Raw genomic sequence first — 27,945 nt, forward strand, 5'->3', positions numbered from 1 at the left:
TAAAATGGAGTGTATAGTCGTCCCTTTCTTTCCCTTGTTCTCTTTCTCTTTCCTTGCGTTTGGTGGATTTTGATTGGTTCAAAATGTTTGCCTTCTTCTCATTGGCTAGAAAATACAATTTCGAGAGCGAGAGAGCAGAGAGTATTTAAGAGAGAGAAATGCAGATTTTTTTAACCTTTTGTAGTTTATTTATTTATTATTTATTATGCATGTAAATGAGCAACTGATGGAAGTCGGAGAGAGAAGCTGCAGCAGTAAAGTAAACCCTCTGCCTGATTCTTCCCCCCCTTGCTGCCCCGCCCCCGTTTCTCTAATTGCGTTCTGCTCGAATCGCTCTGTAATCAGACATCGCCGGACTATGTCTACGGCAGAACAGAACGCCCTGCTATTAATGCGCCGTCGCGTTAGTCCTCCTGCTGGGGAGCAGAGGAGCGGAGCGGAGCGGTTGAAGTGGAGTGGAGGGAAATGGCGAATGCCGGATGGGGTGAGGGAGGGAGGGAGCGGAGTGGAGTGGAGAATGGGCTGTGGCTCTCACGAGGCATATTAGTGACCAATTTAAATTCAAACATCAGTTCCAAAGGGGGTGTGACAGTTGTGCATCATTAGCAGACACTCACGAAAGGCACCAGTGCTCATCGTTTATGTACATAATACTATCTTTATTTACCGAGCAAGTACATACTCGTATGTATTCCATTTGTGGGTTCCGCTCATAGCTTCAAGCTAATCGGAGCATCTTTTACTGGGGTTAAAGTTCGCATATGCCTGCGTGAGGCTTTCATAAATGATTTGCGATTCCACCCAGACTCTGTCTGCATTATATATTAAGAATAGAATCATTATCGGTTGACCATAGCATGGTTACTCGCATGCGTTCTATAACGAAGTGCTTCTAGAATGTTAGCTACTGTGTTAAGCATTCTATTCAGATTGCTAGTGTACATTTGTACATTTATTTCCTTGTTTAATTGAAAATTAATTCATCATAATTCTCATAAATAGGGAATACTTGTTATAGTTTAACTTAAACTAAGAAGTTGCGAGTACGCGCTGGAAAAATTAATCCAAGCAATCAAAGGAGCAGTTGGATTGCCTAAACTTAAATTCTGCTTAAACACAAAATCCCTCATAGATCCATAGATAGATTTCGACCCGACCCCCCATATCTCCCCTGCTGACAGTTCCGCATCCGCAGTGACTCCACGCCGTAGACCAGAGTAGCCACCATCATTGATATGCCAAGCGTTTTTCACACTCTCCCAAAGGAGGCCGGCCGGCCGGCGGCTGGCCAAGCAGCAGGTGGCAATAGTTAATAATAATTTGCATGTTTATGGCTTAATTGATCGTAATTGACCAAATTTTTGGCCATAGCAAACGAGCCTCCCGTTGATTGGAGCGCACTCACGTGCGGCTGTTTGAAATATTTTACGAGCGCTGAACATTGGCAAACATTTTGACCGATTCGACAGCTGCATAAATTACAATATAATTATGCGGCTCGTTGGTAATTTTTCGGTTTTTCTGCTTATAATGAAATTTTGTTTTATTTTATGATTGTCGGGAATAAGTTGGTGAATGATGGGGGAGGGTGGCTGAGGGGGGTACTCAGCATTTTTGTTGGCTGATTCTCCGTTGGCAGCGGAAAACGGGCAAATTAACGAAATGCAACCAAGCGTTGAATGCGCTCAAATAAATCAGAGCGCTGTTGACACCCAGGGATGTTGCCCCAGCCGCATCAGCCCCAGCCCCATTCCTCATCACCATTCCCATTTGCTGTTCTCAGCGTTCCTCAGAGGCAGACACAGGCACAGATACAAGCTACAAGATACATCTGTGTCTGTGTCTGTCTCTGCTTCTGCACTCTCTGGCGTTTTTTAAATTTCTTTGGATTGCCCCGCAGACGGAGAACAATTCGAAATTATTTACTGACAAATTGTTGCAAATATTTGGCATTGCCGATGATGTACCAGAAATGCGCACAGAAAACAAAATGAAAATAATTAAAGCTTTACCGAGACGTATAATGAGATACAAGCAAATGTATCTATCCATCCAACGTCTGTGTGTGTGCCCCAACGGACGCCACTAAACTGTATCTGTATCGTTCAGCCAACAATAAAAATTAAATTTTCATGCCACTCGATGAGATGTGAACATGTGTTACCGTGACCGCAGCACACGAAAGCGTCCAATGTTTACCCAACAATTGCCACGCCCCCACTCAATTTGCGGCAGGACGGACCGTACCGTACCGGACCGGACCGGACCTAGACCATAATTGTGTCATTTTACCCTTTCTTCCTCCACCGACTCGACGTAATCGCACTCCTGTTCCAGGTTCATAGGCCTACGACTGTAATTAAGAATTTCTGGCTTATGCCAAATGTTTATTCAATTTAATTGGGGCTATCGGAGGGAAATTACACTGTCAATGTTTCGCTTGTGGGCAAGCAGGGTTTACTCAGTAATTTAGCCTCTCATCAGACATTCAATGGATCGAAGTACATGATTAACAATGGGAATTACGCTGACAATTGCCGAAGGGACGTTTTTATTATTGGCCCTATACAATCCAATTACACATAATTTTAAGTAGTAGAAAACTAACTGCCTAGTCATAGATTTTTGTACTAATTTGATCTCAATTTAAATTTAGTTCTAACGTTTTTACGCTCGGTGCCACAATTATGCTGACTGCTATGAAACTATCAAAGCTGGATGCTATGACTGTGCTGTAGCCGATATTTTTATCGATCGTGTCCGACTGATTTTCCCGCCAGGGCTGGGAGGTTTATTTTAATTTTTGTTTGTTTTTGTTGAGATTAGAGCTGTCAAACGATTGATAGTTGAGCCATCGATAGTATCGAGCTCAAATAATTATTAATTATTAATTTTTTTGTTGTTGATATTTACTGGTTACTAACCTGATTAAATAGAGCGGGGCTAAGCTATTTTTTTCTCGGTTTCTGAGGTTCCAGTCCCACTCGACAAAACATTTGTACATTTGAAAATGACCGCCAATCTCATTAAGCGCACAAAAATATCGATATTATTCGCTCCCAAATCGTGGTGGTTTTTCAAAATTCGCTCTTGGTGGGTTTTTAAAATTTGCTCTCTTTTCTGTGGTGAAGAGAGCATTTTGGGTACTCCCCTCATTTTCGTGGCGTGAGAAACATCATTCCATACGCGTTCCCGTATGATACATTTGATTTGTATGGGAAAAATTGCAGCAACATGGGGAAATGAATTAGCAGCATTGTTGTGCAACTTTGGCACGGAATGAGCAACAATCTGCATACCTTGGGAAAATTGATATTATGGACTTGTGATATTGTTTGTAATTTCAGGCTCCAATTAATGCAGAAACTAGCCAGTCTCTTTTGTAAAGACATTAACGAAATTTTATAGCTCACGGGTACCAATAATAGGTATCAGAACCGGGATAAATGTATATATATAAAACAAAACATATGCATTAATAGGTACCAAAATGTCAATCTAGTATAAAATCATAAATAATGTTTCAATGGAGCTTGGAACAACAAAATTAGCATCAATTAAAAGAAATAAGGTATAAAAAGGTACATACGCATACAAGAAACTTGGTTGACCAGCAACACTGACGTCACATTTAGTCAACATTTACGTTTTATGCTTTGGCCGCTTTTGTTTGAACCTTAATATGTAAACAAACCAATGAAAAATAGTTCTGAAAACTAGCCAATCCTAAACAAATTCATTGGGTGGAAAAATTTTAGTGCTGGAGGGCCAAGAGTCCCAACCGCGCCGCGCCACAAAAGGATACACAAGTTTTATGTGTTTTGTTTATATGTAAATAATCCAATAAAAAGGACTTCTAAACTAACCAATCCTAAACAAAATTCATTGAGGAATTGGAAAAAATTATTTGTTTAGGGCTGAGAGTCCCAGCTAGCTAGTAATATTAAACGGAATATCAAAATCGAGAAATATCAACTTTCGTAGTGATCTCCGATTTTTTGTTGTGAAATATGGTTGCATTTGTCCATTATTGAAAACAAACGTGAGATTAGGACATCCCAGATGGATGGTGGAATAACTGGGAAATTTTCGGACGGAACCATCCCGTGGTGGTGGGGTCGTGGTATAGGGCCCTTGAATTAGGCCACCTGTCGTTACAAATTTGTCTTCGTATCTTATAGCAGACAATCCAAACATATTAAAAGCGGATTCCATGGAAGTAGATGAAGATGAACCCCAGCTGTAAGTAGCGAACTAATCTAGCTGGCATTCATTTGGTAAATGCTCTTCCATTGCTAGCTACGTCCGCACGCCGGAGGATGTGAAGACAATTGTGAAACACGCAAAGTTGGACGAGCGGCAGCTCACTCAACTCACTCAGGCACTGTACTACCCCTCGGCACATATTGTGGCCGACAATCTGCGTCTCCTGGAGCTCGATTCCCACATGCTGCATCACATTCGCGAGGGCCAGACGCTGCACTTCAAGGGAGGCCTGCACGAGAAGATCGTGCTCTGCACGGACGAGCGGACGTACGATGTTAAGGGAGCGGAGATCTCCAATAGCTTGTTGCTCGTGCCGGATCTAAAGTTTGGCGCTGCCACCAGCACTTCCCCACTCAAGAGCCCGCGCACAAGCAATGCAAACGCCTCTCTGGAGCGAAGTCTCAACGATAGCACAGAGGATGACCTGGTGGTGTGCCGCACTCTAGAGCAGCGCTCGGTCCTGGCCGTGTTCCACGAGTACTTTGAGTGCCGCGAGATCAAGCCCCGCTTTCGCAAGCTCGGCGAGCTGCTGCAACTAACGCGGTATTCGGGTCCGGAGAACGAGTATTGCATTGAGAGGAAGGTGCTCTTCAGCTTTCAGCAGCTGCTGGACACGGTCCAGTGCAGCAGGGCACAGTTTGAGGAGGGACTCCGGAACTTTCGCGCCTTGGAGTTCGATGGCCACATACGCGTAATGGAATGCGAGTACGAGTATCGAATTATCAGCCTGATGCTAGGCTTGATCAGCGAAAACTCCTGGGCCCTGGATGAAGTGGAGAGGGAGGAAACAATCAACGCTTTGAAGGGCATCGCACCACAGCCAGTGGTGGCTGGGCTCTTTGACATCTACACCATTCCCAGCGAGCGCTGTCCCGGCCAGTTCTCCTACCAGGAATCCCTGGTGGCCCGGATTGTCGCCCAGAACATTCTGCAGCCGGGGTTGCGCTTCCGCAACGAGGAGTTTATGCGCTCCTGGCAGGAGGCCATGCCCGAGGGCATGTCCTGTGAGATGACATATCTACGTGGTCTGGGCATCTGTGATTCGGAGGGGGCTCAACCTTGCATTCGCTCGCTGGCCGAAGAGCGGCTTCCCACCAATCTCAACGATCGCCTGCGGGATCTGTTCAAGACGAAACGCAAATGGACCCTGGAGGAGATGGAGCCCTACATTGAGTAAGTATTGGCGGGCATATCGAAATTAGCACTTGGCCTAGTGACTGCGTTTATTCCAGGTGCTTCACTACACCAACTCTGTCCGTTTCCACTCTGCTGGCCAAGAACGCGCGCTCTCTGACAGAGGCTGGCGTCAGGTACTACGTCTCGAAGCATTGATCAACTTATCCGGAACTTTATTCTTATAATCCTTTGTGCATCTCTCTTTAGTAAAATAATGTTGATTTAGGCATTCCGTTTGCGTTTGTTTCGCTGCTTTTTGGCCAGCTTCTGGTCCTCGATGGCCGCCTTCATGGTCTCCACGGCACTTGTGGTGTGACTTGTGGTTACATCTGCAGCGTCCTGGCTGTTGGGATACTTAAAGCTGAAACCTCTGGGGAAGAGGGGCTGGGCTAAGAGAGAATGAAGCTGTGCCCGCACTGTTTCCACGTGGAGGCGATTGCGTCGACGCTCTATCACAAAGGGATCCTCATCTTGGTCGCTGCCACTGCATAATTTTGTCATATTAGAGAAGATTCGAATGTGGTTACGCGTAGACTCACGACTCATCGTTGTAGCCATCAATGATCATGTCCATTTCCTCGGCGTGCTTCTTCATCCAGCCGCGCTCGCTCTGAACCCGCTTAAGTTTCAGTTCCTCTTTGTCCAGGTCACGCGCCAGGTTCACGCGCTCTCTCACGCCGCCTAGAAAACGCTCCGAGATGGGGAATAGTGGCAGATCCTCGGCTGTAAATATAAGTTTTGTGTAAAAAAGCAGTTTCGCGTTCTCTAAATTTCACTCACTTCTCTCCAGGGTTTTGTAGAGCTTCACGTAGCTCCTGACCTCGCCAGGTTCCATGAACATCACGGTTATTCCATGCTTATTCGCTCGAGCAGTGCGGCCCGAGCGATGCACGTAGTTCTCACTGGTGCGGGGCACCTGATAGTGAATCACATGCTCCACATTGGGTATGTCCAGGCCTCGCGCAGCTACGTCTGTGGCGATTAGCAGACCTGTGGGGCAGTCGCGAAAGCGTTCGAGGTTCTTCAGGCGCTGCTTCTGAATCATATTGGCATGGAGGGGAAGAGGACTGCAATCCAGCAGACCAAAGATCGTGGCCAGACGCCTCACACAGTCTATGGAGTTGCAGAAGACGATGGTGCGGCCCGGATGGCGCTGGATGAAGTAATAGAGATAGAAGTCCTTCTGATCGATGGGACACAGCAGACGGCTTTCGGTCAATGTTTGTGCGGTTTCTGTCAGAGATAATTTTGGGTTTATCGCAGATACCATTTGGGCTTTCAATGAGGGTCTACTCACGTTGGGTGCTGGTTATATCCACAATCTTTGGCTGCGATATGCCCAGCTCCTCTATGAGGCTCTCGATCTTCTGATCCACCGTTTGCTTCACAAACTTGGGACGCTTTCCCACATTGCGCTCTACGAGAATAAAATTACATAAATATTTTGTATTGGGACATCGATGAAGGGTATTTGTAAGACTTACTCTGCATATGATCTGGCAGATCGTGGACCAAAGTCAGCGTGGCGGAGAAAACAAAGTTCTGGCGTTGCTGCTTCTTTTGCTCGTCTGCGTTGAGCACCTTGAGAAGACTCCTAAGCTCCTCGAAATGGCCCTTCTCGACCATACGATCCGTTTCGTCGATAACCAGGAAGCTCAAATCATCGAGCTTGTTGAGATGCTGGTTGCCCTGGGCAAACAGTTCCCAGAGGCGGCCGGGGGTAGCCACAACGATTTCCGGACACTGACGCAGCACACGCTCCTGCTTGGCCACGGCCAGGCCGCCGAAGATAGCAGCAACTTTGATTCCTGTGTATTTGGCTGCCGCCACCAGGTGATTCTTTACCTGGACGGCCAGCTCCCGAGTGGGTGTCAACACTAGGCCATACAGGGGAGTTTGCTTGCTCTGTGCACGCTCCTCGGCGTCACTTTCCTCATCGCTGGCACCAGACACGTGATCCAGTTCGTCAGGCGGCGGTGTCAGCTCATGCTCATCATCGGCTGGTGGCGCTACAGGCGCGCCCTTTACTTTGGGAGCCTTGCGAATGCCGGAACTAACATTCCTCTGCTTTAGCTCCATAATTCCAGTCAGCATGGGAATGCCAAAGGCCAGAGTCTTGCCGCTGCCCGTTTCCGCAGCTCCCAGGATATCCTTTTTGCCGTGGATGGCAGCTGGAAGAGTCATCGACTGAATTTGCGTGGGTGCCTTGAAGCCCTGTTCAGCCAGAGCTCGTAGAACGTTAGACGGCACTCCCAAGCCATTCCAAGCGGACAGCTCGTCCTCGTATTCAGTCGAGGCGGGCACTAGCTGAGGCACTTCTTCATCACTCGAGGACTCTGCTGCCGCTGCCTCATTCTCCTCGTCCGATTGGGGAGGTCTCAACAGTACATATTGACCTGAAGGATTGCTTTCGTTGTCGTCCGACTCCGAGTCGGCTTCCTCCTCCACATTTTCCTTTTTCTGCTTTCGCGATTCCTTTCGCTTCTGTCGCTTCTCCTTGAGTTTTTCTAGTTTCGTTGCATGACGTTCGGCCAGACGCGCCTTCCTGGTGGACTTGGCCGTGAACAGCACTTCGTCCTCGCTTTCCGACTCACTGGAGCTCTCACTGGCCACCTCCTCCTCCTCAGACTTGGAGACTTTCTTTTTTTTACTCTTCACCTTGTCTTTTTTGTCACTCCGTTTAGATGCTCTCTTTTTTGAGGACTTTACCAGCTCTGCATCGTAATCCTCAAGAACCTCCAATCCAATCAATCCTTCGTAGCCGTCAAAGTCGTTGGAAATCACGTGGCCCTTGATTTTCACCTTTTGCCAGTTCTCCGCCTTGTCAGCTTTGCTCCCCTTGCTAACTTTCTTGATTTTCTTAGCTACTTTTGCGGCTTTGGTCTTGATGGATACCATCGTTAATTAATTTGAAATTAAATAGAAATCAAAATTATGCCGCTGACCGCGTGTTTTTGTTTGTTGACATTCGACGGGACAGGGCTGTTATGCAGCACAGCTGTTCAGTGTTGTGCAATTGAATATTGCACAGGGTTGCCTAGTGCTGTGGCGATGGCAGAAAACTCCGTTAGATTAAATCAATTAAAATAAAAATAGTGTAAAGTGTGGTTTTTATTCAATCGTGGTTTATCTATACAAATGTGGACCAATTCGTTTAACAAGAGGCACCAATCCATAAACGGTTCTTGTTTACTGCTCGCCAGTCACGCCCAACTTCTTCTTCAGGGATTCGGGCATTTCTGGTGGTGGAGGACGTGGCATGCGGAGAGTAACCTTCACGGCATCGTAGATGAACCACTGTGCAGCAGTCAGGGTGCCGATCATCACAATCCTAGGCACCAATCCGCCCCAGAGTCCTGCAGGTGGAGAAGAAGAGTGTAAGGGAAGGCCCATCACGAAAACAGGATGTAGTGCACTTACCAGACCAGCCCAGCTGTTTGGCCACATCCAGAGCGGAGGCGCCCTTGGCCTGGTTCAGCTTGGAGACCACCGTATCGGCGGGATGCGAGACAATGGCGCAGAAGACACCGGCAATGTAGCCAGCGGCGAAGGTGACTATCAGTTGCTCGCCCTTGGTGCAGTCGGCACGTGGCTTGGGCACCACATACTTGTACAGCAGCTCGAGGGTGCGCTCGAAGCAGGCGAACTTCATCATGGTGTAGGGAATCTGTCGCATCCAGAGTGGAACCAGACCCTTGTAGAAGGCACCAATGCCCTCCTGGGCAGTCATCTTGGGCAGAGCCTCGCGCAGCGTCTTGGCGAATCCGGGCGTGGTCTGAATCTTGACCTTGGCCGCCTCCATTGGCGCCAGGGCAATGTCGGCGAAGAACTCGGCGGAGGCCGAGGAGGCCAGGTAGAGGCCGGTTCTATACAGGAAGGCGTTCTCCTCGCCAATGGCATCGCCGTAAATGACTTTGAAGACCTCGTACAGGCCGAACTTGCACAGGCCCTGCATGGAGTAGCCGATGAAGGTGGGTGCCCAGCCCTTGCCCAGACCCCTCACGCCCTCCTCGGCCACACTGACACGGAAACCGTTGAACACACTCTTGTACTTGGCCGGATCCACCTGCAGGCGGCACTTGACCAAATCCAGGGGCACTACCATGGTGTGTGTGGAGCCACAGGAGATGATGCCTCCCAACCCGCACAGCAGGAAGTATTTGTTCGAGCCGAACTCGCAGGAATCTATACGAAGGCAGAGACAATAATGGTTATCCTTGGCCCTGGATCATCGTCGGTCGTCCACTTACCACCCTGAGGAGCTGCGGCGGCGGCGGCAAAATTGTGGTTGGGGCTATGCTTGCGGGGCGAGACATCGTCGAGGGTTGACACTGATGGGGATGCCACATTAGAGAGTGCAAGGTCGGAGGAAGGAGCGGCAGCCTGGCAGCTGACGCTGGTGAACGGCGACCTGAACGTTGAGTTCTGCGCGGACTCGAATAGAGATTTAAACATGTTGGCTAGAGAAGCTGCTAAAAAGAGATGGATACACGGAGGCATTAGTGAGGCATTAGGATGGATGCTTTAAGGTTAAGGTCATGATGTAACCAAACGAAAGGGGTTCCTCATACACAGAACAGGAAGCATACAAAGTGATCTTTATTCCATAATCACTTGTTAACTGAACGAAAGATCAACTTCGTTTTTGATAATTCCAATACTTCAACCGTTTCGCTTTGAGAACTTTCATAGTGGAAAGGCACTGAGATTCATTCTCTCTTGGATTCGATTCCTTTATTTTACATAACTATTGTTTTCTTTCGGCTGCAAACACTTTGGATGTATTGCGTAATAATTTGTTCCGTTTTGCGAATCGGTGGGGAAGCGTAGCGTAGCACTTTGCCTACTTTTGAAAACCAATGGGGTACACTGGGAATCGGAAACACTCACTTCAAAGTGCTGGGCTGGGTATCGTAGGAAGTGATGTGGAGTGCAGAATGGCCTGAAGTGTAGATGGAGTAAGAGTTATGTTGCTGGGCTGAAATTAGAGGACCCAAAACAACGTTCGTCGCGCGCCACACCAGAAAACCAAATGCAGCCGTTGCAATAGAAAAGCGAGAGCTTGCAGCTTGCCCCGCGCCAGGGTTGCCAGAGGCGCACAAAACGAATCGGTTCATGACGGTTATGAAACGGTTACACAGAGGCTTAGCAATGAATATGAAAATATTACGGTCAAGCAGTAGAAGGGTATTCTGTTGGGGGTTCCTCCCAAATATGCGTAACCCTCAGGGCACTTGACAACCCCCGCCCGACTAGACATTTTTTATTTATAAAACGAAAGATCTTGGCCAGCGTCTGTGTTTGCTTATAGACTGGTATACACATGCGGGTAAGTGTAAAAATACATTCATTAACGCTCGCGGCCAGCTGATCGGAGGACAAGAAATTGGCAGTACAATCGATTGAATTCAATTCGAATCGAATCGATTTGGGGCTCGCTCTGGATCAAGGTTAAGAGCTTTTGTTTTATGCAAAATTTAAACATTTTATTTGAAACGTACAATGCTAGGTACATAATATAGTATTGTATAAGTAATATTAGTACTAAAATCGGTAGTTAGTAACTTTATGGACATAGGATTTATTATTATAAATAAATGGTATACGGGGTGTATCTTATCGTATCCGTATCCGTATCAGTAAGTACAATTCTGCGATTGGTGTGGGTGTGCTTATCGAATAAATGCTAAAAATATTGGAAGTAGGCTGCATATAATATTAATATATATAGTATATAGTATATAGATAGTATAGTAGTAATACTTTTTGCAATAAATTACATATGTTAAAATACGATAAATCGAATACGTATTAAAATGGCAGAAACAACGTCATCATCACTAAATTGGTATTGGTTGGTGTTAGTGTTATGCTGCTCCCCTGAATAGGAGAGCTTTTAACAACAGATATACATACACTCGTCGTGTGGATCCAGTAGATCCACTACGTCGCTGGAGGCAGTCCAACTTTGTGGACTGGGCGGCAGTTGAACTGCCCGTGGGGTCACTTAAATTAATTGGCAAACAAGCGGACACCTTACTCGCTAAAACTTAACAGTTCTATGTGGACTACGACTCGGCTGTCTCCATGTGCCGATGCACTGTGACGGGTGCCAGAATGTAGTGGGGTCGCGTCTCATCGCCATCGACGGCGCACAGGGGCAGCGTGGTCTGGCCATAGACGCCGCCGGCTGGTGGCCCTCGACAGGGGGAGGGCGTGGCCTGCATCTGCTGATGCTTGTATCGCTCCGTCTTCGAGGTGGGCTGATTGCTCAAGTAGGGATGCGTGTTGGGCTGCGTCGAAGACTGCTGGCGATTGGTTGGACTCGATATAGAGGTGGATATGGACATGGTGTCCGACTTGCTGTGCCGCTTGTCGTTCAGGAGCAGAGGCTCGGCCAAGGTGAAGCACTGCTGGTCGGAGCTGTCCTCGTGCGGAGTCATGGTGCTGTACCCATGATCGGACTCCCCGTTGGGCGGCCGTCGGTAGCTGCTGCCGGTGGACACATGATAGGGCGAAATGTCCGCCGCATGCATTAGCTGCCGCTGGGCGGCCGTGTGATCGTACCCGCCTCCGAGTGGCGGCTCGTCGTGGGCCTTGCAGTCGTCAAAGTTGAATCTGGACAGCGGCAGTCCGTAGTTCTCTTCCTGAACGGAGTCCACATAGAACTGTTCCTGGACCTGGGCATCCAGGTTGTGTCTGTAGCAGTAAATGGCAAACGCGATCACAATGCCGAGGACCACCACGGCACCTCCGAGGGGCCCGAAGGCGGAGTAGGCATGCTGCTCTCTCTGGGGATTATGGGCAGCCAACAACTCCAGTTCGTCCAGCTCGCCGTAGGGCGTCAATGAGGCCAGCACACCGTTGAAACAGCTGGCCTGGGAGGCACAGAAGGCGGCACTGAAGCTATTGCCCTCCACATCCTGCTGGCACCACTCGCAGCCCATCACGGCCAGGCACTCCCTTTGGCTGGAGTACAATTCGCAGCCACCCGCCACTGCAGATCCAGACACCGCACAGCTGGGCAGGGCGCTCAGCAACTGGCTGGTCGGTGGCAGGGCTATGAAGTGCTCGCTGGGCGGCGCACAGTACGGGAAGTGCTGCGTGTAGTTGGCGTAGTATTCGAAGGACGAGGATGTGTTGCCGTCGCCCACCATGGGGCACTCGCAGGGGCATTCGCAGTCCGTCTGATCCATGCGCTTGCAGTTCAGGCACTCCCGGTCGATGGTGCTGCACGGACAGAAGGCTCCTCCGTCGCAGCTGGAGTTCAGCACGGCGGCAAAGAGATTGCTACCACGTATCAGGGCGATGGCGTACTTGGTCCGCTCCCCGTGCACCACGTTGCCCAGGATGCTGGCCAGCGAGGTGTTGAAGGCGTAGTACCGCTGCAGCGTGCGGTTCTGGTAGCTGGTGCAACCCAGCTTCCGCACCAGCTGGCCGTGGTTGAGCATGTCGTTGGCCAGGTAGGATTCCTTGTGGGTGAGATGCTCGTGCGGGCGCCTCTGGTTTCTCGTTGGCGTTGCCGGCTGCAGCATGCTGGGATGGGCCAGCAGATAGCCCTCGTGCTCGAATATCAAGCACTTCATGTGCGGCAATTGGCACAGCGGCGTGCTCTCCACGATCAGGCGGTAGTAGAAGGCATAAGGCACATCCAGGGCGACCACGCCCACCGGTCTATCCTGCTGGGCCGAGTGCAGGGCATGGGCCTTGCCCTCGAAGATGGTGTGCGCCAGGGTGACGATGTAGCCGGCTCCTCCCGCATCCAGGTACGGCGCTGTGCTCACAATTTTCCCCGGCTGGGCCATGGCCTGGCGGAACCACGACCTCCGAGTGGGATCGTAGCTGCTGCTGAGCAGGCAGCCCGGATACAGCTGGAGCACTCCACTGACACTGGCCATGTATCGTCGAATGATGTGATCTCGCAGCGATCCGCGCGCATCCTGATGCCGGCGACGCAGCTGCTGCAGGGCCTGGTACAGCACGCTCACTTCATGCCGGATGCTGGGCCGCAGCCCGGGATTGGCCAGCACGTCGCTCGGCTCCTTTAGATACGCCATAATATTCTCCACATGTCGGAGCTGTGTGCTCGCCCGATTGTTGTGCAGGAATCCGAACGGGGACTCAAAGGCAGCGGCGCTGAGGAACAGCGTGGGCGCATCTGCACGAGAGATTTAAATATGTAATCTATGTGGGCTGTGGGAGGACTCTGTCTGCTGTGCACTCACCCATTGTGGCCATTTGTCTGAAGTAGCGACAGATCTTGGGCACTGCAGTCCCGCTCTGGACGAGGTCCAGCCGATGATAGAGCAAGTCCATGCTCTCGCCGTAGTAGCCGGGCTCGTAGTTGGAGACGGTATCCTTCAGGTTGTATCGCTGCGCGGAATCATTCCGCATGGCATCGCTGCCGCTGCTCACCAGGCACAGCACGTAGATGCCCAGCACGGACTGCCAGTGGTAGGTGCGCTGCAGCCGCTGCTTGCCGATATAAACGTCCGTTGTGGCATTGCCACTCTCCTCGTGCAGGAGGCGCTCCCGTATGTGGCCGGAGAAGTCCGTGGCGTTCTCCAGGTAGGCAATGTTCACGGGATACGAGGTCTCCCGCTGGATGAGCGGGCGGGGAAAGGCCGGGTGGGCCAGCGTATTGCCCGAGGCGCGATCGAGGAGGAAGGCATAGCCACTGCCCTGCCTGGCACTGGGAGCAGCACTGGGGTAGTTGAGCAGATCCTCCAGCAGATCCGCCAGGTACAAGTTGACTCCTACCACACCGTACGGAGGCACTGCATGCGTTATGGACACCAGAACATCTGTGAATGGGAGGGCCGAAAATGATTTGGGATTTTGGAAAAGAATGCACAGAACTCTCACCTCCGCTCTCTGTATCCACAATGGGAGGATGCACCTCCAGCGTGTCCGTCAAATAGCGTTCCACGAAGAGCTGGCCAAAGATGCGGGAACTGGTTTGCGGCAGCAACGTCTCCGCATGCATTTTGCTGAGCACAAAGAAGCGCCCAGCCAACTGTGAGGGCTGCCGTCCGGTGGGCCACCATTTGGTCACATCGATCTCGTACTTTGTGTAGTTCTGGGTGGCCACATCGCTGAGGAATTGCTTCTCGTACATGATGCGCTTTTCATCTAGGACCACGGCGCAGGTATTGATGATCACAGGTGCTTTGAGGTGTCCCTGGCCCTCGGCAACCACTCGTAGAACGGCCATCGCATCCGATAGGTTGGTGAGGAGGCCACGCGTCACGTAGACAAACTCCACTGGCTGCTCCGCAGTGTTGAGCATTCCCGATTTCTGGAGGCGTCGGAGCAGCTGAAAGGCATACTCGAATCCCAGTGTATGGTTGGTCAGAGCGTGGGCCCGGCTCAGGCTGTTCACATAGCTAAGTATCTCCTCCTTGTGGGCACGGGTGGCACTGTAAACTCCGTGGACGGCTTCCGCGGGGAAGGCGTCCAGAGCCATAAAGTTCGCCTCGCTGCCCACCGTCACCAGCGAGACTTTATCCGTGTCCTCTAGCAGCTGCAGCATCTCGTGAACTGCAAGAAACTCGAATTGTAATCTCTGCAAATGAAAGGAGACCGAAGTGTAATATTTACCAAAGTTTTTGGTTAGATCAAACAACTCGGCATTCAGGGCCGATCCCACATCTATGAGGAGCAGCACAAACTTTTGCTTGATGGCCGAAACGTAGAGCTGTCGGAAGTGGAGGCTAGCTGGGGCTCCATCCGAATTGGACAGGAAGTATATGTGCTTGAAGTGGTTGCCGCTGGTATTCGAGGCTTCTGCAGCGCTCAGGCTGAGTCTCCGCTTGAGTTGGAAGAGCTGGTCGGATATGTAACCATTGACGGCCATCGACCGGGCATTGTTCTCATTCAGGAAGGCGCCGCGCGCATCATCCGACTTGAGATAGTTGAGGATTTGTATCTGCTGCTTGTTGTAATGCAGAGACTGGGACGTGGCGGAGGAGCCAGTGTCCAGATCAGTCTCATAGTCCGGCTGACAATTCTCGATTTGGGTGTTCAAATAGAGCTGATTCTGGGTGGCGGAGGCATCTGGCTTCTTGGCATGCAAGTCTTCCGTCTCCGAGTCCATGTCAAACTCACTCTCCAGCTCCTCATCCTCGTCCTCGTAGCTGTACTGCAGAACTTTGCTCAGATTGTAGCGAAACAGATCGCGCAGCTCCAGTACCAAGTGGGTGGCTTTGAGCAGCTTCTTGCTGAGACGCTTGCTAAACAGCTTCAAGTCCCTCTGCAGCTGGGGATTGGCCTGCGCGCTGTCATTGGTGAATGACTGACGAGCTGGAGCTGCTCCGTTTGCGCTGGTAAAATGTATCGAGTCAAAGATTTCCTAGAAACGAATACGAAGGGATCAGGCGAACGTTGATGGAGCGAATCGGTTGGCACACTTACTTGGATCTTGGCCACTCGCATCTCCACATTGCGTATGCTGCGCAGCTTGCTCTCCATGTTGTGTCGCAGCTGCATCACGTTTTGCTGGTTATAGTTGGCAAGGAAAACGCTCACTGGCGTCTGCTGGAGGGGCATAAATCCAGCGGCTCCTTCGACACCCAGGTCCGTAGGCACTTTGTTGGCATTGCTAGTTTTGTTGGCTAAGATTAGAGGAACTTGTTGACTGATAGTTGGCGACGCTAGCGCTGCCAGGACAAGCAACGCGATGTGCAAGCTGCTGATGAGCCACATGTTGTATCAATAGTTTGGACAATACTCTGGGCCACTGGAACATAATAAACGGGTTACCGCATCACTGTAAACAGGAAAACCAATTAAAGTTCCGCTAATGCTTCTCCAGTAAATATGTGTACATTACCTGGACTGGATAACTTATGTCTTCCACGCTGTCTTGTCTTGTTTATGGAATTTCTGTACAGATATGTTGCTGCTTAGTCAGCGTGCGGCCTGCCATATGAGTCCTCATTTGTTTAATGAATTGTGGCAGCTTTCTTTTAACATTTAAATGCACTTATCATCCTGTTTTAATTAAGGAAATTAGTGGTTTAGTTTAGTTTTAATTTTTTTCATTGTAAATACTAGGGCCATAGAGGTGTCAAACCATCGAGGGCACTATGAATAGTATCGATATTTTACTGCTAGCCTCTACTATCGACGGTTTTGCGACTATCATGATAGTATCACGCTACAGTCGTTGCGCTTTTGATATGTTTGGATTGGCTGCTATAAAATACGAAGACAAATTTGTAAACAAATCGACAGGTGGCATCTAATTTTTACAATGGACAAGTTCCTAAAAGGTTTCAATGGTTTTTTAATAATTATTTGAGCCCGATACTATTACGATAGTATCGATTGTTTTTTCGAAACATTCAAAGTTGATATTCCTCGAATTTGATATTCGGTTTAATATTACTAGCTAACTGGGACTCTCAGCCCTAAACAAATAGTTTTATTCGATAGATACATAAATTTTCTACAAGATTGGCAAGTTTTCAGAAGTCCTTTTTATTCGATTATTAACATATTAAGGTTCAAACAAAAACAACATAAAACGAATGTGATGTTGTTTTGTGGCGTTGCCAGACTCGTACAATTCGTAGTTGCTACGGGCTGCCATACCATGATGTTTTGTAACATGATATTCTTCGATTTTGATATTCCGTTTAAAATTACTAGCTAGTTGGCCCCCGCCCCGCGGGCTGTTGGGCCCCGGCCCCCTGGTGTCCTATTACAAAAAACGGCCGGCGTACTCCAAGCGTATGCCTCATGTTTCCTACATGGGGTGGGAATTTATGTTTTACATAACTACACGCTAACTACACATTTGCTACAAATTAACTACATATTCAACTTGATATTTACCACCGAAATATGCGATGTATTTTTCTACTGTTGTTGTAGAATGTGATACCACCTGGTCACACTTTTAAGTAACGTATATTATTTAAAATTTTGAAATTTTAATTGCAGGCGATTGAAACACAGATTAAAAAATCTATCTGGATAGATAATGACTTTGAACTTGATGAACTTACTCACTCACAACTTTCACTCTATGCATAGTAATGATTAGGTAGACCATGTTACCAATGAATCTACTTTAGCGATATTGATCGAAAACTGTTGCGCCTTTGCCAAAAATGTGCTCATCCGTTGTCTAAAGGTCATATTCACGCGATTCTGTTGTGTTTTTCAGCTTGTCGGTTGGATACGTGACTATGTGGCCTGAGATGGAGCAGATGCCGCCGCCCCGTCCAATGTGTGTCAGCCGAGCAGGGCAGGGCGCGTGCCTGGCATATCAACGATGCGAATGGTTTGGATATTTCAATATAAAAATGCGTAAGTTCCAAACATTTGATTGCAGTTTCAATTGCAACGTCCATCACAATGCTGGCAAAGGTAAGGGGAGATGCCTGCATTAACACAGAATTATTAAAAAATTTCCTATTTCCTTTCAGATGATTCCATTGATCGCTTTGATGGCCAGTGTGCGAGGAGAGCTGCCTGTTGGTCGTAGAGCTCCATATGCGCCGGCTGGATGGCAGCCACGGGTTCCCTTCAATCTACCCAACGAATATTTGCCACCCATCCGTGCCATTGGCACAGGTGTGGAGATCACCAGGGAACGCGTGGAACATACTGGACAAATAAGCCCACCCCAATCGAACTATTTGACTCCCTCCCAACTGGATGTGCCCGAGGAGGAGGCCCCCCTGCCCAATTCCAACAGGAACAGCCGCCCATCCAAACAATATGGTGCACCTGCTGCAGATCCCGCCTTCACAATCATCTATCCCGATGATGAGGAGGAGTCGTCTGCCTCTGCCTCTGCTTCTGCTTCGGCCGACCAGCAGCAGTCGAACATACGAGAGGGTCGCTATTACATCGTTGCGAAGGATAACAAAATCCAGAGGGTTTCATTCCGCTCGCTGCAGAAGGTCGATGGCGATGAGGACTTTACGGCGCAGCTGAGGTACTCCACCGTGGGCCAGCTGCAGGATCCGGTCTATCGGTACAACAGCCAGGGGCAGCTGGAGAGGATTCTCAAGTAGATTCAGCCATGAAGCTATAAAGTTTTCCAGCAACAGAACAGAACAGAACACAGTTTGTAGTTTTCTTTTTCTGACTTTGTTTTATACAAAAATGCATCTTTATTCGTTTAATTATTAAATATACACAAGAAATCTCATTTGTTCGTGTTTCCTTTGCATGTTTTCCATTTTCTCATCTCGTTTTTGGGGGATTTCCTCAGTTACAAATTAAATACAATTCTTATTTATATGTATGTATGCATGTATGTATGTAGGTGTGTGTGTGTGAATGCGTTAATGGTCATAGTTGTGATCGAGTGTGGGGTGGTGTGGGTGTGTGACGGTGTGTGTGCGTGGACTAACACAAAATGGAGGCGCTTAAACAAACCAAACGGCAAAAAATACAAAATGGAGCACGTGGCATAGAGACGAAGGACGAGGGATAGCAGAACAACGGAGCACGCCAGGCTATGGCAAAAATGGCGGGTGCTCCTCCAGACAGAGAGACAGAGAGACAGAGAGAGAGATATAGCGGCGAGGGCCATAGATGGAGTCCGACAGTTACTGTCAGACTTTTGGAGGAATTGCTGCCCCTGGCCGCGGAGTTAATACTCGGCCAGGGATTGTGGCAGCGATCCCGCGAAGTAGATCGTATAGCTAGGGGGTCGACTTAACTCGGGTACACTAGAAGGCATCTCTACTCCTCTCCTGCCTCCCTCTAGTAGCCGTTGAACTTGCCCTGCTGCGCATTGCTGTCGTAGCCGCCGGCGCCGCCGCCATTGCGGCTGTTGCCATTTCCGTTTCCGTTGCCATTGCCGTTGCCCACCTGCTCGTAGCGGATGGTGGGGCGATAACCGTTCTGGTCAGCCTCGTACTCAACGATCTGCTTGCGACCATCGGGCAGGAGGACGTAGTAGCGGCCCACGGCAAGGTCGCCATCGCGGGACTCCATGTGGCCAAAGTCGTTGCCGGACTCGTAATCCTGCACGTCATACTTGAACTCGTACTTGGCCGGGCCGTACTGCTCCTCGTCGCGCTGCTGTCCGTATCCATTGCCATTGCCATTACCGTTGCCGTTGCCGCCGCCATAGCCGCCGGCTCCGTTGCCGTTCTGGCCCTTGAAGATCGCTCCGGTCAGCGCCGGGGCTCCATACTGGCTCTGGGGCTGGGCAATGGGTGCGCCGTAGCTGTTGCTGGGCGCCGCGATGCCACCTCCGTTTCCGCCAGTGCGCTGGGGCGGCAGGTAGTTGCTGCTGGGGTTCTGGAAGCCCTGCGTGGGTGGCAGGTAGTTGTTGGACGGAGCCTGCGGCGACTGGTTGGGCGGCAGATACTGGTTCTGGGGCACTGGCGGTTCCGCACGGGTCAAGGCGGCCAGGCACACGAGCAGCGCAATCGATGTAAAGCACTAAGGGGCGAAAAGTATTTCATTAGCATTTTGTAATCCCAAGTAGCCCTGTCCAAAACACTCCACTCCACTCCACCCTGCTTATTATTGAAAATCGAAATTAAATTCTAGTTTGAGGATCACTTAAAAAATATTCGTGCAGCCATGACTGACTCGGATGAGACCGCTTGGATCCACTGGTTCTGCAAGCAGCGCGGAAACGAGTTCTTCGCCATGGTGGACGAGGACTACATCCACGACAAGTTCAACCTCAACTTCCTGGACACGGACGTGAACAACTATCGCTGCGCCCTCGAGGTGATACTCGACCTGAACGCTGGCTCCGGCTCCGGCTCCGATAATGCCGCCGAGCCCGATGTGGAGGCCAGCGCTGAGAAGCTCTACGGGCTGATTCACGCCCGCTTCATACTGACCAATCGCGGCATCGACCTGATGCTCGAGAAGTTCCAGAAGGGCGTCTTTGGCACATGCCCGCGCGTCTTCTGCCAGCGCCAGCACGTGCTGCCCATCGGCCTCAGCGACAATCCCGGCGACGAAATGGTGCGTCTCTACTGTCCCAAGTGCAACGACGTCTACCTCCCGAAGTCCGCGCGCCACGCCAGCCTGGACGGCGCCTTCTTCGGCACTGGCTTCCCCCAGATGCTCTTCATGGTGAATCCGGAGGTGCGACCCAAGCGAGCAAAGGCCAAGTTTGTGCCCAGGTGAGGGACGCCTCGATTAATCCTTTCCCCATTCATATACTGATCCTTTCACTTTCCAGACTTTATGGCTTCAAGATCCATCAGCTGGCATATCGCGCTGAGCCACAAAAGGACTCGGTGGAAGTTGAAACCTAAAAGTCCCGAAATTGTGCGCCCCCGTAACGAAATTCCACATTTGAAATCCTCTGTCTGTTCTTTCTGTTCATCTGATACGAGTATCAGACCCGTTAAACTCCCATAATAATATAACTCATAACCATAATTAGCCGCTGCTCTCTGTGCAATTGTTTTGTTTAGATCTCGATGGCCTGTAACCGATTTGGGGGGCTTTGTTTGTCTGCTTTTTATAGCTTTTAGATGGGATATATGCAAATTTGTGGTAATTGGGTCGCTGATCAAGTGAAGGGCTCTCTGCCTGCCTGCCTCGTGGTGCAACCTGTGGGAGAACATCATCTGCTGCAGAGGCTGTATTGCTGGTATTGCGCCACACACACACACACACATTTGCCAAATGCTTTGCAAAAGATTGTCTAAGTAGAAGAGGGCCGTCGATGACTTTCATGCTTCATTGGCCTTAACGCTGCCAACGCCACAGCCGAGTACCGCTTCTGGCCGTCTTTTATCGCTGCCTGGTCATCTCTGTACTCAGACACCGTCGTACTTTGGTCGGTTCGTTCTTCTTCCGCCGCTCGAAGTTTTGCCTAATTTATGCATTGCAAAATGTAGTAGCAGGCAGATGGTGCCATAAGTACTGGGATCGGCTGCCTTAATTGCTTCCCAGGTAACAGGAGAACCCTGCTCATGGATTTGAATGTTCTGGTTTCGTCTCTGATCTTGTGCAACATCCGAGATAACAAACAGTAAAAAAACAGTAGCTCCCTACTACAATTGGATGATGATGATGGCAGCTTATGAAATTTATTATGCGGATCTCTCGCGGGGGCACCCTCAGCCGCGGCGCTTGATTAATCGCCCCGCTGAACTTGACTCTTGATCTGCCAGCCATATTTATCGGTTTATCATATTCCGCTGACGTTTAGGCCACGTTAGAGGTGCGGGATGGCGATGCTGATGGCCAGCACAAACGCCGCTTCATTAGCTTGATAAGTTGTTTAATTGATTGATCGATCGATTGACGAAAAATTTGGATGTACCAAATTTGGTTAGCAGAAATTTTGTACATTTTTGGCACATTTTTGATCGATTTTTTTCAGATATGAGGAAATTGAGTCTAATTCATTTTGAAAGTTGTTCCAAAATAATGGACTCGACTTGGAATTTTAAGCACCGCCAGGAGGAAAGATTGACTCTAGAAAAAGTGTGCTGTCGAAAGGAGAATCCTGAGAGCTTTCCATTATGGATTTACTTCAGATGTACTCTTTATGTACTCTATGTATGTATATCCTCATCCTTAGATATATTCTGGACACATCCCCAAAAACTTATCATTCTCATTAACACAGAATGTAATCCTTTTAGTCCTGCCCGTAATCCCCTGACCAGGACAACTCTTCGCAACACCACGGCACACCACTTGACACTTGATCCGATCTTTGACAGTTCTTATAGTATAGCACACAGGACCAGCCCATCGCCAAATACGAGGATGGGGGTATGATATATGTATATCATATCCTTTATATACCTTCATTTTGTGTTGTCACTTGTTTGGGGGTTTTGGCACACACGAAATCGGTTTTTCTTCCTCTGTGGAACTCTGCTGCTGGGGTTCTTCTGGCGAAGATGGTTGAACGGATTGTGATACTGAAACAATTTCGTAGGCCAGTATTTATATTTGAAATGCGCTGCACCGCGACGACTCCGGCTGTGGCTGTGGCAGAGGCTGCGGCAGATCTCTCTAACGACGCGGTATCTCAGTCAGCGTCGACTGCAAAAAATCGCGCGCCAAAATGTGTTTTTTTTTTCGGTGTATTTCAATTTTCGGGCAGGCCACATAAAAACAACAAAAAGCTCATTACAAAATAAATGCAAAGCATAACACAAAAACACTAGAGGAAGCAGAGGCAGAAGTACAGCAACAGAGCAGAAGCAGCAGCAGCCGAAGAGCATTTTGCTCTCTGGAAAAAGATAAGCGCATAGGAAACGAGTATTGGAATGAAGGTGAGAGGCAGTGAAGGCGAGTACTCTTTCCCCACAGAGAGACGGGAGAATGGCTCACCTTCTGTTAATAAGCTTTGGCTCAGCAAGCCGAAAGAAACTGCGAGAGAGAGGAAGATCCAGCCAGTGGGTGGGTGGTGGTAGGTGAGAGGGTTTGTTATAGTAAACTACTTTGAAATTAAACGACAAACATTTTAACGAACACGAAGGCGGGCAGTGAGCTTGGCTTCGGCTGCAGCGCAGCGAAGATGAGCTCTCCACAGGTTCTCGGCAAATGAGACGGGTGGCGGGCGGGAGAAGAGTAATGTAATGCGCGCTCCTTCTACTACAAGCATTTGCTGCTGCTGCTGCTGCTGGTGCTGCTTCTGCTGCTGTTGTTGTCGCTCATGTAATAGCAACAACAGTTATTTGTGATGGAATTAGTCATACAGCTGGCAGCGACGCCGACCGCGATGCTAACAGCAAAGTGAGCGGAGCTCTGCCAGGCCACTCGACTCGACTCGACTCCTCTGCTACTCCACTCGCTCCACGCATCTTCAGTCTCGGCCGAGACGGTAGCAGCGAAACTTTGCCAAAGACAAAAGACTCTGACTCTTCACGCTGGAAAGGCGGCTCGGCTCGGCTCGGCTGGAAGCCGTAATCGTAATCCGAAATGTTCTCCATGTTTTGGGTAATAGTAATACAAACCCCAACAAATTGTTTCCCTTTAGTGCGTGGGAGTCTCGGTGGGGTTTTGTTTCTGTTTCGGTTTTTGGTATTTTTTTTTGGTTTCTGTCCAATTTAATGAGCCGGATTATGCGGTAGATCTCACAGATGTGTCGACATGGATTCCAGGCGGATGATCGGGGGCAACTGCAGTTTCCCAGAGATTTGCTGATAAGCGCATTATGCGAGTGTAAAAGTGGTTCCATATGCCCCAGAGGCTTAGAGGGGATTACATGGAAGAAGTGGAGCAGTGGAACGACATTAGCTACAAATTGATTGATTCGTATGATTGATACATATATTCAAATTGGGTTGCCTAATTTATTTTGTAATATCTACTTATCTCCTCAATTGCATAACCACAAAGAAATGCTCGATAAATACTCGAAAAGTACTCGTAATTCAGTATGTATGTATGTATATGTATGTATGTTGCTGCCCCCAACGAGTGGGCGTAGCATCCATCACGATCTGCAACTACTTACTCGTATTTCCTTGGCCAATTGCCTTTGTCTCTGGCGGATCGAGATCGAGTGCGTGGCAAATGATTATTGGACTTTTTGGCAAGCATTTTGCTGGCTACAACGGTTAGGGGCGCTATTGTTGTGGTTGCCTGCCGCTGATTATTCGATTATTTGGCACGGGCTGACTTTCACAATTTGTACGTACGATCAGTCGCAAGCCCCCAAAGGCCAGGCGCCGCTGTCACGCCCCATAAATGAGCTGATAATGAATGGGTGGCGTACCCCGTACCCCGTAGGGTAATGCCAAAAGGAGATGCCCCCATGGAACAGCTTCCTCCATGCGAATTCCGGCAAGTGTTTCTGCAAGTAATGCCGCGACCTTGCCACCAGGCTGAATAATAAAACTAAATTGGAGAATAAACTCCACGAAAAGATTTGTAATGGCGAAATATCATTTGGAATTATGTTTGCAAAAAAAAAACAAAAACTATAACATTGTAAGGTAACATTTATAATGGTTAATTCCGTTCGTCTGGCTGGGCCTGACTCTTGAATTTTGAAAACAAAACAATTAAATAAAAACTTCGTTTGTGCCGCATTCCACGGAGCCACAGCTGAGACTCACATTCAATAGCACTCCATGAACAACTTGAGATCTGTTTTGGGTTTTCCGTCCCGTCCCTCTTCTGGGGGTTGTTTCTGTTTGTAATAATTTTTCCAGCACATTAAAAAATCATTTAATTTCCTGCATCGGCTAATTTACATTGAACGTGCCAGCCCCGCGCCAGCTTGGGGGGACGGACGGACGGACGGACGGACGGAGCGCAGGTGGAGACAGCTATGGAGGCTCTAATGCTAATGGCACCCAGCCAGGTGATGATGCGCCAAAGCCAAAAGCCGAAAGCCAGAAACCAACAAAACCAAAAAGACAATGACTATCGGTAATTTCCTGATGGTTTCTCCAGTGTTTCGACAGGGGCCGGGGGAGGACCTTGAAATACTTACAACAATCAGTATCTGTATCTGTATCGTGGACCACACCACACCAGACAAGATCTGTATCTGTATCTGTATCTGTGTTTGTTTTGTAACCTAGAATGCTGACGAGTGGAACGTAAACGTATAATTTAAATTAAACTACAATTATTTCGGATCTGATGCAATGCCCCCCAGTCGGAGCCGCGCAGCCGCGGAACCACGGCCAGCGAATCAATTAAGGCATCTTTTTGGATGTAAATTGCGCCGCACTTCAAAAAATGATCAAAAATCTTCATCGTGATGATGTCTGGGAGGGAGGGAGGGAGGGAGGGGATTTTCGCACTTTGACGATCGACTGCATTCTTGGCCCGATGCGAAGGTCGCGTTGCCTTCTGCCAGAATCAGAGTAAAAGTTGCTTGACTCACGGCTAAGACGAACAGACTTGACATTTTCAACTGAACTGGTGGCTAGCAGCGGAGGAGGGGGAGCAGTGGGCATAGGGTGGGGTGCACGAGGATTGCAAACTTCCTCAATGAAAATCAAATCAATTAAATCGATCAATACCTATGAAAGTAAAAGGCTGAGGGATGATCTCTGGGTGATATCCCCCCAACAAATATTACTCCATAGATCCAAAAATTCATACGAAATTCTGCCACACATTTGATGGACAACTTCCGAAAGCATTTATCGATGACATTCCATCAAACTGTATCGCCTGGCGCTCATCTCGAACGGGCGAAGGTCAGAGATCTTGGCAAATCTCGAGAGCTTCTCTTCTTCGAGCTCTGCCTGAGGAACTCCGCTCAACTTTGGCATTTTGAGGCAATGGACTCGATCTCGATCTGAGGCTCCGCTCTGCACTCCGTCTACACGATGATGGCTGTCATAAAAGACGCATTCACAGAGCACTCCATAAAGTAATTACACTCGCGCCTGTGCCTGTGCCTGTGCCTGCGCCTGCCCCCTGTGCCTGTGTCTGCGCCTGTGCCCCACTCGAGCTTTTTGCAAAATTGCCAAATTAGTTGTTGCAAGTGCCACTCATTCATGGAATGATGCATTCTGTGCGCGGCGTAATTAAAACGTATGCGAAGCAATTAAACTTGAAACAGAATAGATCTCGAGGGTAGACATAGACATAGCCAAGAGATGTGCATTCTGGCGCTCAATCAGTGGCTGCCGGCAGCCGGCTGCTCTGCTCTGATGATTGATGTGTCCCACAGTCGGACAGAAGAGAGTGGAGGAGCCTCAGCCTCAGCCCCAGTCTGAGCCACTGAGCGCAAACAAAAGCGTTTAAACCTTGCATTTTGTGGGCGCTGGGAGCATCGGTCCACTGATTTATTTACGGCCCAAACGGTCATAAAAATAGTTCCCACTGCAGTTGGAGCGGTTGCTGCCGTTGCAGCCATTGCAGCCGGCCAAGGCAACAAAAATGATTGTGTGGCAGCTACCGAAAAAATTTGCCTTTTGTTGCGCGAACCGGACCCCCTTGGGTTGCACAACGCCAGCGTTGAAGGGGCTCAATCACAATCCATTGGAGAACGTTCGATGGGTGCGTGCTCTGCTCTGGCGCAGAGTCATCGCCGTTTGCCAAATTGCAGGTCAATGAATGGGCTTGGAAATGGAATGGTCCCATTGTCTCGGAGATTGCACATGGGATGGGAAGTGGAGGGTAGGGAAGAGGCAGCAGCTAATCCGCTTGCCAAAATTTAACGTGTGGATCAACTCGAAGGCACTCGACAAAGAACTCGGCCGCATCTGCGTCTACATCCTCTTGCGTGGGGGTCAACCCGTTTTGAGGTCTTTGATTGGCAGTTTCTGCGGGCCTACCCACATCACAAGACATCCACAAGAGCCCCCCCAAGCCCCGATTGGTAGAGATTCCAAGATAAATCAGCGCACATGTTGATAGACAAACAGAAATGATTACGATTCTCGCACTTGATGGCTCGATTGATGATCCAAACAAACCCCACACTCCACACTCCACTCCACTCCACTGCGATCCGCTGCGATCCAACTTCCGCCATTGCCAGCCAGCACTCGATGCGATGCGATACGAGAAGAAAAGGTTAGGCCATGCTCTCCATGTTGAACCCATCCCCCATCCTTGCCTCGCCGCCGCCACTGACATTGAAACTCTGACACGCTGGATCGAGGAGGCCTCTCTCAGATACTCGTATCAGCCCTGACTTTGGGCCTCCCCGTTCGTAATTCATTTGAAATTGATTTGAACTTTGTGTAGAGGGGGTGGGGTGCACACTGGAACGCAGAGTGGAGATCACTGTGAGAGATCGCTGAGAGATCTGTGAAACGGAATGATTAATCTCCATGCACCACTGTGCCAGCAGGCAGTTCGCAGCTCGATTTCTGGCCGCTGAAGTTTATAAAACAATTAAACAACAAACAAAAAAGCTAGATGAAAACCCGAAAAACTGTAATAAAGATCATCAAGTGCCACCACCACCAACACCAACACAAGAGGAAAGAAACTACACAAAGAGCCACAACATTTGTTGGAATTTTCAGCCAGGTAAGGTAAGTGGGGGAGCCAACTCCAACTCCAACTCCAGCTCTGGCTCCCATCCCAGTGGAGTGAAACGAAACACTTTCAATTTCGGGCAGCCAACAGTAGAGCAGAGCCAGAAAGCCAGAGTAGATGATTGTGCAAGATTGGGGCTGGAACTGGGGCTGGGGCTGGGACTGGGACTGAGGCCAATGTGGCAGTGGGTCGCACCAGGTCGGACTTTTACCCAGTAGAACACGTCTCGTTATGCGCATTAACCCATTGCTCCAAAATTGTGGGAGCTGCATCCGAGGGAGCATAATTCGTGTCATTTGCATATGGCACTCACTGACGTCTGTTGGCTGCAGATCTGGCATCTGGCATCTGCTCTGCTCTACTCTGACGGAGTCCGTACCCTGCCATTGTGAGCTGTCACGAATGCACTTTGACGGCGGGCATTGGACCCGCTTCAGAGTGGGAGTCAGATCGATCGATCGATCATTATCACCCCCTGAACGATTGCCAATCTGCGGATCGTTGATCTTCATCTTCCATCTGCTCCGAGTACTCCAAGTACTCCGAATACCCATGCCCGTGCCAATCTTGGTAGTCAAATGT

At 49.2% G+C, this 27,945-nt stretch overlaps 7 protein-coding genes across 8 annotated transcripts; 3 read left to right on the plus strand and 4 right to left on the minus strand.

Annotated features, from left to right (window-relative positions):
* Positions 1-358: 358 nt before the first annotated feature.
* Positions 359-5,671, plus strand: LOC111075547 (sister chromatid cohesion protein DCC1). Its single transcript, XM_041592129.1, has 4 exons — positions 359-444; positions 4,144-4,242; positions 4,300-5,439; positions 5,499-5,671. Exons 1-4 carry the CDS (start codon positions 359-361, stop codon positions 5,596-5,598), a joined length of 1,425 nt encoding a protein of 474 aa, XP_041448063.1. The 3' UTR covers positions 5,599-5,671.
* LOC111075507 (ATP-dependent RNA helicase DDX24) lies at positions 5,595-8,429 on the minus strand. Its single transcript, XM_022368826.2, has 5 exons — positions 6,927-8,429; positions 6,740-6,859; positions 6,223-6,675; positions 5,982-6,165; positions 5,595-5,926 (listed from the first exon to the last, which is right to left on the minus strand). Exons 1-5 carry the CDS (start codon positions 8,338-8,340, stop codon positions 5,665-5,667), a joined length of 2,433 nt encoding a protein of 810 aa, XP_022224518.2. The 5' UTR covers positions 8,341-8,429; the 3' UTR covers positions 5,595-5,664.
* Positions 8,430-8,535: 106 nt separating this feature from the next.
* LOC111075508 (phosphate carrier protein, mitochondrial) lies at positions 8,536-10,476 on the minus strand. Of its 2 annotated transcripts, none has more exons than XM_022368827.2 (4): positions 10,333-10,476; positions 9,693-9,911; positions 8,863-9,627; positions 8,536-8,798 (listed from the first exon to the last, which is right to left on the minus strand). In XM_022368827.2, exons 2-4 carry the CDS (start codon positions 9,895-9,897, stop codon positions 8,632-8,634), a joined length of 1,137 nt encoding a protein of 378 aa, XP_022224519.1. In that variant the 5' UTR covers positions 9,898-9,911; positions 10,333-10,476; the 3' UTR covers positions 8,536-8,631. The 2 variants fall into 2 exon arrangements, with proteins under 2 accessions (XP_022224519.1, XP_022224520.1); XM_022368828.2 differs by having other exon boundaries at positions 9,693-9,914.
* A 460-nt stretch (positions 10,477-10,936) lies between these two features.
* On the minus strand, positions 10,937-16,518 carry LOC111075506 (VWFA and cache domain-containing protein CG16868). Its single transcript, XM_022368825.2, has 6 exons — positions 16,274-16,518; positions 15,856-16,210; positions 15,043-15,793; positions 14,308-14,982; positions 13,668-14,246; positions 10,937-13,600 (listed from the first exon to the last, which is right to left on the minus strand). Exons 2-6 carry the CDS (start codon positions 16,144-16,146, stop codon positions 11,511-11,513), a joined length of 4,386 nt encoding a protein of 1,461 aa, XP_022224517.2. The 5' UTR covers positions 16,147-16,210; positions 16,274-16,518; the 3' UTR covers positions 10,937-11,510.
* A 1,237-nt stretch (positions 16,519-17,755) lies between these two features.
* Positions 17,756-18,589, plus strand: LOC111075536. Its single transcript, XM_022368874.2, has 2 exons — positions 17,756-17,817; positions 17,877-18,589. The coding sequence occupies exons 1-2, from the start codon at positions 17,806-17,808 to the stop codon at positions 18,468-18,470; spliced, it is 606 nt and encodes a 201-aa protein (XP_022224566.2). The 5' UTR covers positions 17,756-17,805; the 3' UTR covers positions 18,471-18,589.
* A 370-nt stretch (positions 18,590-18,959) lies between these two features.
* On the minus strand, positions 18,960-22,438 carry LOC111075531 (pro-resilin). Its single transcript, XM_022368872.2, has 2 exons — positions 22,201-22,438; positions 18,960-19,854 (listed from the first exon to the last, which is right to left on the minus strand). The coding sequence occupies exons 1-2, from the start codon at positions 22,204-22,206 to the stop codon at positions 19,168-19,170; spliced, it is 693 nt and encodes a 230-aa protein (XP_022224564.2). The 5' UTR covers positions 22,207-22,438; the 3' UTR covers positions 18,960-19,167.
* LOC111075535 (casein kinase II subunit beta') lies at positions 19,924-20,821 on the plus strand. Its single transcript, XM_022368873.2, has 2 exons — positions 19,924-20,555; positions 20,615-20,821. Exons 1-2 carry the CDS (start codon positions 19,999-20,001, stop codon positions 20,688-20,690), a joined length of 633 nt encoding a protein of 210 aa, XP_022224565.1. The 5' UTR covers positions 19,924-19,998; the 3' UTR covers positions 20,691-20,821.
* Positions 22,439-27,945: the final 5,507 nt, after the last annotated feature.

The sequence above is a fragment of the Drosophila obscura genome, unplaced genomic scaffold (genome assembly GCF_018151105.1).
Source record: "Drosophila obscura isolate BZ-5 IFL unplaced genomic scaffold, ASM1815110v1 contig_17, whole genome shotgun sequence".
Taxonomy (NCBI): Eukaryota; Metazoa; Arthropoda; class Insecta; order Diptera; family Drosophilidae; genus Drosophila; species Drosophila obscura.

Coding starts and splice junctions, on each gene's coding strand:
- LOC111075547 (XM_041592129.1), top strand. CDS start 359: ATGTCTACGGCAGAACAGAACGCCCTGCTATTAATGCGCCGTCGCGTT. Junction 445..4,143: donor CAGAGGAGCGGAGCGGAGCG/GTTGAAGTGGAG, acceptor CCCTTGAATTAG/GCCACCTGTCGTTACAAATT. Junction 5,440..5,498: donor GAGATGGAGCCCTACATTGA/GTAAGTATTGGC, acceptor CGTTTATTCCAG/GTGCTTCACTACACCAACTC.
- LOC111075507 (XM_022368826.2), bottom strand. CDS start 8,340: ATGGTATCCATCAAGACCAAAGCCGCAAAAGTAGCTAAGAAAATCAAG. Junction 6,166..6,222: donor CTACAAAACCCTGGAGAGAA/GTGAGTGAAATT, acceptor TTATATTTACAG/CCGAGGATCTGCCACTATTC. Junction 5,927..5,981: donor GATGGCTACAACGATGAGTC/GTGAGTCTACGC, acceptor AAAATTATGCAG/TGGCAGCGACCAAGATGAGG.
- LOC111075508 (XM_022368827.2), bottom strand. CDS start 9,897: ATGTTTAAATCTCTATTCGAGTCCGCGCAGAACTCAACGTTCAGGTCG. Junction 9,628..9,692: donor CGCCGCAGCTCCTCAGGGTG/GTAAGTGGACGA, acceptor GCCTTCGTATAG/ATTCCTGCGAGTTCGGCTCG. Junction 8,799..8,862: donor CAAACAGCTGGGCTGGTCTG/GTAAGTGCACTA, acceptor CTCCACCTGCAG/GACTCTGGGGCGGATTGGTG.
- LOC111075506 (XM_022368825.2), bottom strand. CDS start 16,146: ATGTGGCTCATCAGCAGCTTGCACATCGCGTTGCTTGTCCTGGCAGCG. Junction 15,794..15,855: donor TGCGAGTGGCCAAGATCCAA/GTAAGTGTGCCA, acceptor ATTCGTTTCTAG/GAAATCTTTGACTCGATACA. Junction 13,601..13,667: donor CAGACAAATGGCCACAATGG/GTGAGTGCACAG, acceptor TCTCTCGTGCAG/ATGCGCCCACGCTGTTCCTC.
- LOC111075535 (XM_022368873.2), top strand. CDS start 19,999: ATGACTGACTCGGATGAGACCGCTTGGATCCACTGGTTCTGCAAGCAG. Junction 20,556..20,614: donor AAGGCCAAGTTTGTGCCCAG/GTGAGGGACGCC, acceptor TTCACTTTCCAG/ACTTTATGGCTTCAAGATCC.